The sequence below is a fragment of the Toxotes jaculatrix genome, chromosome 10, assembly GCF_017976425.1.
Source record: "Toxotes jaculatrix isolate fToxJac2 chromosome 10, fToxJac2.pri, whole genome shotgun sequence".
Taxonomy (NCBI): Eukaryota; Metazoa; Chordata; class Actinopteri; family Toxotidae; genus Toxotes; species Toxotes jaculatrix.
The window spans coordinates 9,663,989-9,673,304 of NC_054403.1; the positions used below are offsets into that span (position 1 = coordinate 9,663,989).

Consider the following 9,316-nt stretch of genomic DNA (forward strand, 5'->3'; position numbering starts at 1 on the left):
GCATTCCTTCTATGTTATCTCTGTGCTACTATGCTCTCAAGGCCTGGAGCTATCAGGTAGAATTTCACAGGAACACTGCAAAAATATCTATATCTAGAAATATTAAAACAATGTGGTCTTGTAAAGCTCGAGATTCATCAAGAAAGGTCTGATCAAATTTGAACATCACTTCATCCTTTAGCTTTAAACTGCTGGGCCCCGAGGTATTAAGTATTGATAGATGGATTTAGTCTCCTTTCGTCTCCAAAACCTGTTATAATAAAAATTTGATCAGATGTTTACTACTTTGTATGTGAACTTTTTACTTCTTTGTTCTGCCCAAGAGGTCTCCCTCCTATGGCCAGGGTACCATTGGCTGTGTCTGTAATGTTTCTGCTGGTGCTCTACTCCCACGGGGTGTCCTCGACCCCCACCCAGCACCTGTGCGGCTCCCACCTGGTGGACGCCCTCTACTTCGTATGTGGAGAAAGGGGCTTTTTCTACAGTCCAAACCGACCCCACAAGCGGGATCTGGAACATCTGCTCGGTAAGGCGTCATTAACTGTGGGAACAGCTCTGCCTTCTTTTGTATGACTTGTGTAAAATAAGTTAATTGTCCCCTTGATGGTGGGAGTTCACAAAGAAACAGCATGACATTGCCCCGAGACCCCAGGGTGGCTTTGTGTCTCTGCAAGTCTCTACCCACCACGTTCAGAATTGAGACCGGGTCTAATGAGAATGCCAATTTGGATGCTAGCTGCAGGAAAAATGTTTAGGGACAGCACGCTGGAAACTTTACTGAACTAAATCTATGTATTTGTCCAAAACATCATTAGTGTGCAAAGTCTCTCTCCGACCCCTTTTGAATTCAGTGGTGTAGCCTAGCTTTTGGTTTTTTTTTTATTGTTGCTTTCAACAGCTATGATGTGACAAATCCAATAAACACAAATCTCGTGAAATCCCCAAATTCCTCATTAAGTTATTCCCAAAATGCATTATTTGGATCTTCCGCCTCAAACATTCTTTTGATGTTTTGAATTTAACTTTAGAGGTGTGAGCTATGTTATGCCGCTGTTGGAGCTCCGTCATATCTCCTCTTGAAGTAGACACTAACAAGACTAAATGGATTGGGGAGATCAGATTACGTAGTCATTAAGTCTCCATTAAAGTGTGAACAGTCTAAATGGTAGTTTGAGGAACTGGAGGTTTACGCAGCCGCAGCAGGATTTAACACAGCTATGGAAACTTTCTCCACTTCAAAGGTTTCCTGTCTAAGAGGGCCAGACAGGAGCAGCGGCTGTGGAGGGCTCTGTCTGGCCACGACGAGCCCAAGGTGAAGAGAGGCATCGTGGAGCAGTGCTGCCATAAGCCATGCAGCATTTACCACCTGGAGCGCTACTGCGACTGACTCGCCACTCCACAACTAGTACCACTCATAGCTTGTAAAAAAGGTCCCGAAGTCAATTTCTGGCCCGATACTTGCTGGCTATGTCTTATCAACTGAAGGAAATAAAGCTTCATGACCCATAACCTACGGCTCCTCTCTGCAAAGATGTGAATTTGTGTTCTTTGTAGCTGCTATATAGTGTGGATAAGGCATGGGCTGCAATAGCCTTGTGCTGTGCTACATCTTGTGGCTGTAGTCCTAGAGTGCACTCTACTGGCTGAGGACAGATATGGCCAAAAGGACCCAAGCAACAAAGGCCTAGAACACAACAATTTTACATTTGGGAAGTAAATAAATCTCTGTAAGACTTTCGTTTAAGAAGAGTATTAAAATCTGTCTTTATTTACAAAGAAGAAAGGTTTATAAAGAGCTACTCCACATGAAATAGTTATTAGTACTGCTGCCCTAAGAATTGCTAAGAAAGCCAGAAGGATAAAATTCCAAAATACATTTAACACTAAAATGCATCTTACTTTAATGCCAACTACGCTCCTGTGCTCTCAAATGTGAGCACTTAAGACTTGCTCCCATCTATATCCTCATTATTTTCACACATGGCTCCTGCACACACATTTCTTTTTAAAAATCTAAACAAATAAATCTTCAGACTCCTTATATCAAGGGGCTGTAAAGCATCTGCATGTGGGAATACAGTTAATACTTGTTAGGGGTTTAGTTATTCAAAAGACCAAACCTTTGAAATTAAATTTGTCAGCCAATCAGTTCTTGTTTGATAGAAGAGCTCCATTATTCATAATGATTCCCTGACAAAACAAAGAAAGAAATAGGCCAAATAAGGTGAAAATCATCAACAAAAATGATAAATAACTGTTATATCACAGCTTGTCATTTCTCCAAGGGTTCAGGGTGTCAAGGTGAGAGGTCAGTTTACTGCTTACCTTCTTTAAGAGGTTCAGTTGCTTCACTTTGCCTGTTCTCCTTGTCGTGCTGGAAAGCTTTGCTGGGATCAAACCTGCGGCGTGGAGCACCGGGGAGCTTTGACTTCAGCTGCTCCAGATCACTCCTCTGCCGGCTCACCTGGGAGCGAAGCTTAGACACCTCCTACACAAACACACACACACACAGCCAGGAAAAGGGGGGATGAAGTACAAGCACTTGAGCTTGAGACAAAACGCGTGTGTGTTTTGGAAAGCAGACAGCGCTGCTCTTGTGTTTTACCTGTTTCAGCAAGATGTTCTCATCTTTCAGCTTCACCACGTGTTTGATCTTCTGCTTCTGGTTCTGGTGGCCCAGCAGGCGAGCGTAAGCATCAGACAACTTGTTTAACTCCTCCTGGTTTGCCCCGTTCTCATTGAGCAGTGCATTTCGCTCTGCTGCAAAGGCATTGAGCTGTTCCTGTGGAAACACACGAATGTGAACATTGACTTAAACCTCCATGAACTGAGTGTTTTGGCCACTTGGGGGCAGTGCAACAAGCTGTAAACAACACTGCAACGCAACATTTTTTTATTTGGCAAACATGTTAGAAAACAGTTTTCCACGTCGAGCAGAGTTGGAGCAAGAGCATTCATCTGGAGTTGTAGTTCTGGCCACCTGACAAATGACTGCAAATACAACTGTCCAACTGCTGCAGGACAAATCCAGCTCTTCACTAGGTTCACCAGATAGCTGCTAAGTTTGTCTGTCTGCTGTTTGGTGCTGAGCATGTAACATACAGTGGGTTTATGAGACAGTTTTTATTTTTTGTTGAAACAGCTGCGGCAGGACATGAGAGCAGGGAGACCGAATCAAAACAGTGAAACTGTGTCCCTGTAAAACCAAAACCATGAGCTGAAAGACACCAAAATGCTCCTTAGAGCTAAGTGGAACAGCAGACGAGTGATAATTATCTGTGGTTTCATCACTAAGAGTGACACATTATGCCTTACATGACATAATGATTAGTTCAGCTTTAATGAAAGATATTCTGGGATATTCTGACATTTTGCATTTTACTTAACTCATGTAGCGACTACTGACCTGAAAGGGCTTGACTTTAGCAAACAGCTCCTCGTATTGCTTCCTCCAGTGTTCTGCCTCTGAACTCAGGGAGCTTAGAAGAAAGGATTGAGGAGTTAAAATCTGCAAACTCTAAAAAAGAAAAAAAAAATCTATAAATCACACACAAAAATCTCACTCACCTCTGCTCTTGTGCTTCAGTTATTTGTCTTTGCAGTTCCTGTCGCTGCTCCTCCATCTCCCACTGCAGTGTAACTTTCTCCTGAGTTAGTACTTCCACCTGCTCCTGAAGAGCCCGGCAGCCTTGTCGTTGTTCTTCCAGCTCACGCTGCAGGGCCTCCATGAGGTCTAATTGGGCCTGGAAGCTCGCACACTCTTGTTCAACATCGTCTAGGTGAGACTGAAGCTTTTTTCTCTCCTGCTCTGCCATGTTTAGTTGACTTTCAAGCACGAGCCTGGACTGGTCTTTGAGTTCTACTTGAGACAGGAGACTCTTGTTTTCCTCACCTACCCTCTCAAGCTCGGCCTGCAGTCTGATCACTTCTGACCTGACCTGCTGGTGGTCTTTCCTTTCAACCTCCAATGCTCCCCTTTCCTCCTGAAGTGCTGTCTGAATTTTAACTCTCTCTTCTCTTTCTTGTTGGAGCTGTTCCATTATTTCCTCTTTTTCCAGGTTGACCTCCTCTAGTAGTCTCTGTGCTTTTTCCTTCTCATTTTGGAACAGAGTAACACTCTGACCTCGTTGTTCCTCTAGTTGCCCCAGGGCCTCTTCCCTCTCCTTTGTCTGCAGCTGTAGCTCCTGCTGTAGCTGACTGATCAGGCCGGTGTGGTTCACCTCCATGGCCTTCATCTCCTCATCTTTCTGCACAAGGCGAGTCTGCAGCTCCAGCAACATTCTATCAAATCAAAAAGGAAAAAGGAAACATAAAAAAAAAAGTGATAGAAAAGTGACAGTTATTTCAACCCAGACTGAAAGTGAATTTGAAGCATACCTTGCATTCTCCTCTCTGGCTTTCGCTTCAGCTGACTGTCTCTCCTGCTGCTCCTCAAACCCTTCCTTCACTCTCTTGATCTCCGCTTCTTTCTCTTTAACCACTTTGTCCATCTCCTCCTTCATCTGCTGGGTCACTCTCTCCATCTCCTCTTCCAGTTCTCTCTGTCTCCCCTCTGCTCCCTTCAGAGCCTCTCTGGCACTGAAAAGTAAGACAAGCAGTCCGTGAAGCTCACACATTGACAGAATCTTAAGCTAAATGCCAACACAAATCAAACCGATGTTCCAGAAATACTGACACTTGAGCGCTCACCTTTCCATCTCTGTGACAGTGTCTCCCATCTTGCTCAGTGAGTTTGTGTATGCTTCCTGGAGTTCTCTCGTGGCTGCTAAATGCTGCTCTTCCAAAGCTGCCACATCATTGCTCTTGCTAAAAACGACAAGCACATATTTTTGATGTGTTAAAAGTAGATACCTTTACTGAGAGACGCCTCTTCATAAGACTGACATTTTACATATTTATATGCTGTTCTTTTCTAATAGTTGAGTGAAAATAAGTCTGCAGCTATTTGATTTGGGTATTCCATCAATCATTTACATCATTTTACAAGCAAAAATGAAAAACAAGGTTTTGTACTGCTGACCAAACAAGACATCTGAAGGCACCATCCTAACCTCTGAGAAACTGTCACTACTCAACCTCATTCCATACACTAACTAAACAACTTAATCTAATACTTCAGAAAATAACTGACAAAAAACTATGAAATCACCGTTAGTTGCCCTAGTTGCAAACTGAACATTAAAAAAAACTGCAAGCCTGGGTTCAAATTCAGGACATTTGTAGTGTGTCAGGCATACTATTTTTTCCTTGCCATTATTTTCAGTCCATCTCTACTCTCAGCTGTCTAATAAAAAAAAAACAAAAAAAAAAAAACATGCCCCTCCAATGACCCTGGTTACCCACATATTCCAAAAACAAGATAGTGAGGTGACTTGCAAACTTGAAATTGCTCATAAACAGAAATAGACAGTGACCCACACTGTCGATGTCAAACCTGTGATGGACTGGCAACCTGTCAATTATTTTTCTCTACTTTAAATTCTGGGGCATGTTGCCAGTTGCCTGTAACTCTAAATAGTAACACAGGCAGTGACAACAAATCCAAAAAAAGAAAAAAAGAAAAAAAAAACAAAAAAACAAAAAAAAAACAAAGGTGTTGTTTTGCAAGTGCAGTGAGCAGGACGTCTTTAATGTAAGTACAACTTTCAAACTCCATTCTCGATTCTTGTGAAGAAAATGTTTGGACGTGCAAGTTTCACCTTTACTGTTTCTTTTCTGTAAACACTTCTTGTCAACGTATTTGGCCTTTGGGTGCTCACCTCTCCAGCAGTGCCCTGGTATCACTCAGTTGTCTCTCCAGCTCATTGTTTTCCTCCTGCAGGTTCTGGACAGCCTCCTGACTTTTCTCCACCACCTCCTGCCTCTTCTGCTCCTGTTCCTCCAAGACAGCGAGCTCTCCCAGCACCTCCTCCATCTCCTCCTTTAACTGTTTCAGCCGCTCCTCGGAGTCCTCCCTCTCCTGCTCCACCAGCACAGACAGGGAGTCTACAAGCGCCTGTAGAAAACAGGGAAGAGTAAGTTACAGCTGAAATGTCACTCTATTCATCTAAAAAGAATTTGCCATGTAAGAGAAAATGTTTGTGTAACCTTTTCTTTCGTCAGTTCCTCAGTAAGAGCAGCATGTTCCTGCTGGAGCTGAATGTGTCTCTTTTCCTCATCTCTTTTAGCCTCCTTTAGCAAGCTGAGCTCTGTCTTTAGCTCCTGCACCCTCCTCAGCCCCTCCTCCTGAGTCCTGCCTGTAGCCAAACAAGAAAATGCATACAACACATGCATCACATAACTGACAACACATTTTTGCTATTGTAATTAACACAGCAAACGGATTTTGGTGAACATACTCCTCTCTTCCTCAGAGAAAAGACACCGCTGTTCGAGATGTGCCACTCTCTCATCCAGCTCCTTCTCCGTTCGTCTGAGCACCTCTCTCAGTCTGGCAAGCTCTGCCTCCTGCTGCCGAACTGTTGCTTGAGAGTTGTGAACTTCTTGGTTGGTCAACTTCATTTCCTCCTCCATGTCACTTGCTGACTTTCGTGCAGACTTAAGCTCCAGCTCTTGGTTCTCCAACCTCTTCTCCACTTCCAGTAAAGCATCCGTTGACGCCTGCAGCTCTTGCTGGAATTTCTGTGCCTCCTCCTCTTTTTGTCTCAGCATATCTTTTGTGGTTTCTAGCTCAGCGCTGCGCTGTTCTACCTCGGTTTCTAGTTGCCTGCGGAGAAGTGACAAGTGAGCATCATGGTGCACAGTTGAGATCTAACTTACTTCCATTAAGCATTTGCTTACTTCACTTTCTCCAGCTGAGAACCTGCAACAGTGCTCTCATGCGTCTTTTCTTGAAGCTTCAAGCGGAGATCCTACAAACACACAAATAGACCAGGCATGTCTTTCATAAAGTATGACTAAAAAAAAAAGGACGAAAGACACCCAATTATGGATGACTTGCTCATGTAGGCTTTTAGTTTTTACCTGGATCTGGTCATTTGCTGTGTCCAGATATCCCTGCACAACTCTGATCTCCTCCCTCAGCTCCCGTATCACAGCTGGAAAACAACACACCATTGTGGGCAGTAATAAGCAGGCGAACCCAAACACACAAGCTGGGATTGTATCACCTGTGACCTTTACAGTATTAGGGACATACAAGCATCTTTATGTGCAGATGACAGAATGAGAAATGTTGTAACTAGGAAATAGTTGTCTACTTGTGTAAAATGTGTATTTTCTTTACAGTTATGAGCCAACATGAACAAAGGGCTACAAACGAAAAGGCGTGAAATACACTGAACTCACCATGTAACCGTGCATTCTCATTCTCCATCTCTTCGTTCTGGATTTTTGTCACTTGATGGAGGTCCTCTATAAAAAGGTAAAAGCCCTGATTAGTTAATCAAAACATGCTGGCAAACACATTTGTCTTCCTGATAGCACTATATGTACATAAATCTTACCCAAGTCCTTGTTCCTGTCCTTTAGAGCTGTGACCGTAGCCCTCGCAGCATGGAGGTCAGTTTCTAGTACCTTCAGCTGGCCTTCAGTGTTAATCTGCAGGACACTTAACTCCTGGGCACACACATGTACACACAAAACATCAGCACAAACTAATGCAGTTGAAAATGTGCTATTTAATGTCTGGCAGAGAATAAACCATGAATGAAGTATTTTACTGAATAATGAGGGGGGTTACGTTTACACAAGTATACTACCTTGTTTTTAACATCCAAAGTGTTCCTGGCCTCCATCAACTCCATTGTTAGTGAATTGATTCTCTTTTTTGTAGTGTCAGCAGAAACCTAAAAAAACATGTACTCAGTCACAATTTCCACACAGCACTGCTGAGAAATTTAAAAAAAGACTTTTTAACACCTAAGACAAGATTTCTTAATACACTAAAGCATCAAAACCACACCCACCTTGTTTTTTAGGAACTCATTCACTTTCTTGAGCTCAGCCCGTTGTCTTTCAAGGGTGGTAACACTGGCAGCGAGGCCTGTCCTCTCCCTGACTGCAGCCAGCAGTTTGGCCTCCACCTTCTTCAGCTCCTCTTCCAGGGCCTGCAAGCGACGGTCCTGCTCCCCTCGCTGCTGAACCAAGGACCTTATCTGAAAGGATTCAAAGCTAAGTGTTTGACTCCCACACAGCAGAAACAATGACAATGTAAACATCTATTGGTTTAGCAGTTTTTCAGAGTAACAGGAACCAATAATCACAGAGAAAGAAAGATCACAAATATTTTGTGATTAACCAATGACAGAGAATAAAGAGTACCTCTTTCTCCAAGAGTTTCTGCTGTTTCCTCTCCACGGTCATGCCATTCTTCTCTTTCTTTACACTTGACCCCTCAACCTAAGTTTTGACAAGGCAATAAACAGGGATAGTTTTGTGACAGAAGCAGCTGTAGGACTAACAGATCTGTTTAATGAAGAGCCAGAGGAGTGGCATTACTACGTTGCTGAAGTGACAGAAAACTTACAAGACCATCAACAGACAAAGTCCTGCGGACAGGTGACACCAGGACATTTCTGGAAGGCGATGGCGGTGGCAGAAGAGTTCCAGCTGCTGGAGACACGGGTAATGAAAATAAGTAGCGCCACACATTATATTCTAGATAAGATTACTTATTCGCTTTCTTTCCTTCTTGTATTGCGCTTATTAGATTTACCCACCTGCCTTAAGAGGTCTGAATCGGTCAGATTTGTCGAAGGACGCAGCTCCCTTCAGGTCCCCAGGTTTAATCTCATAGGACCCCGGTGGAGGGGCACAGCCTTCAGCCAAAAGCACAACGTTAGCTAAGTTAGCGTCAAGCAAACACTGGTGCTCCTTCTTTGTTAGCTTAAATATCCAGCCTGCGTTGCTTGCTTTGTTTTCAGGACACAGGCTATCACACAGACAAAGTATAACGTTTGCTGCCTACATAACGTACGCCAGCTAACATAAGCTACTTACCGTTGAGTAACTTTACCTACGTGCATAATTTGCTAACATGCTACTGTTTTTTTTCACGTAACTTACCCACTTGCTCGTTGAACCTTTTCAAAGGGGCTCTTGAAAAAGACATTTCTCAGCCGGTGTATGTAACTAAATTTGAATTTCTATCCGTATCGATAAAGCTGCGGGACAGCTCCCGACGGCTCACAACAACAGACGCTTCACCGCTGAAATTTCAAAAATAATGTCATACGCACGTTTACGTACGTATGACCAATAGGCAGCCAGTGTTGGATGACGCCGTCCCTCTCCTCCCTGTCATCCTCTCCACTCAAACCTAACGTCTGAACCAGTCTATGGTCTGAACGAGCACGTGTGTGTGTGCGTTTACGTA

The 9,316-nt window shown here is 43.5% G+C and overlaps 2 protein-coding genes across 3 annotated transcripts; one reads left to right on the forward strand and one right to left on the reverse strand.

Annotated features, from left to right (window-relative positions):
- Positions 1-336: 336 nt before the first annotated feature.
- Positions 337-1,387, forward strand: insb (preproinsulin b). Its single transcript, XM_041048325.1, has 2 exons — positions 337-526; positions 1,242-1,387. Exons 1-2 carry the CDS (start codon positions 337-339, stop codon positions 1,385-1,387), a joined length of 336 nt encoding a protein of 111 aa, XP_040904259.1.
- A 373-nt stretch (positions 1,388-1,760) lies between these two features.
- Positions 1,761-9,143, reverse strand: hmmr (hyaluronan-mediated motility receptor (RHAMM)). 2 transcript variants are annotated; one of them, XM_041047399.1, is made up of 20 exons: positions 9,007-9,143; positions 8,661-8,759; positions 8,468-8,550; positions 8,263-8,340; positions 7,908-8,096; positions 7,701-7,787; positions 7,446-7,557; positions 7,288-7,353; positions 6,964-7,037; positions 6,781-6,851; positions 6,339-6,706; positions 6,088-6,236; positions 5,760-5,995; positions 4,690-4,806; positions 4,378-4,578; positions 3,568-4,281; positions 3,407-3,479; positions 2,606-2,782; positions 2,326-2,488; positions 1,761-2,190 (listed from the first exon to the last, which is right to left on the reverse strand). In XM_041047399.1, the coding sequence occupies exons 1-20, from the start codon at positions 9,050-9,052 to the stop codon at positions 2,174-2,176; spliced, it is 3,120 nt and encodes a 1,039-aa protein (XP_040903333.1). In that variant the 5' UTR covers positions 9,053-9,143; the 3' UTR covers positions 1,761-2,173. The 2 variants fall into 2 exon arrangements, with proteins under 2 accessions (XP_040903333.1, XP_040903332.1); XM_041047398.1 differs by having other exon boundaries at positions 8,468-8,553.
- Between the last annotated feature and the right edge of the window lie 173 nt (positions 9,144-9,316).

Bases quoted from the DNA above. Each gene is read 5' to 3' on its own strand.
- hmmr (XM_041047398.1), bottom strand. From the start codon at position 9,052: ATGTCTTTTTCAAGAGCCCCTTTGAAAAGGTTCAACGAGCAAGTGG. The intron at 8,341-8,467 runs GTAAGTTTTCTG...GTCAAAACTTAG, and splicing joins CTTTGTCTGTTGATGGTCTT to GTTGAGGGGTCAAGTGTAAA. The intron at 6,237-6,338 runs GTATGTTCACCA...GTTTGGCTACAG, and splicing joins TTTCTCTGAGGAAGAGAGGA to GCAGGACTCAGGAGGAGGGG.
- insb (XM_041048325.1), top strand. From the start codon at position 337: ATGGCCAGGGTACCATTGGCTGTGTCTGTAATGTTTCTGCTGGTGCTC. The intron at 527-1,241 runs GTAAGGCGTCAT...TCCACTTCAAAG, and splicing joins GGATCTGGAACATCTGCTCG to GTTTCCTGTCTAAGAGGGCC.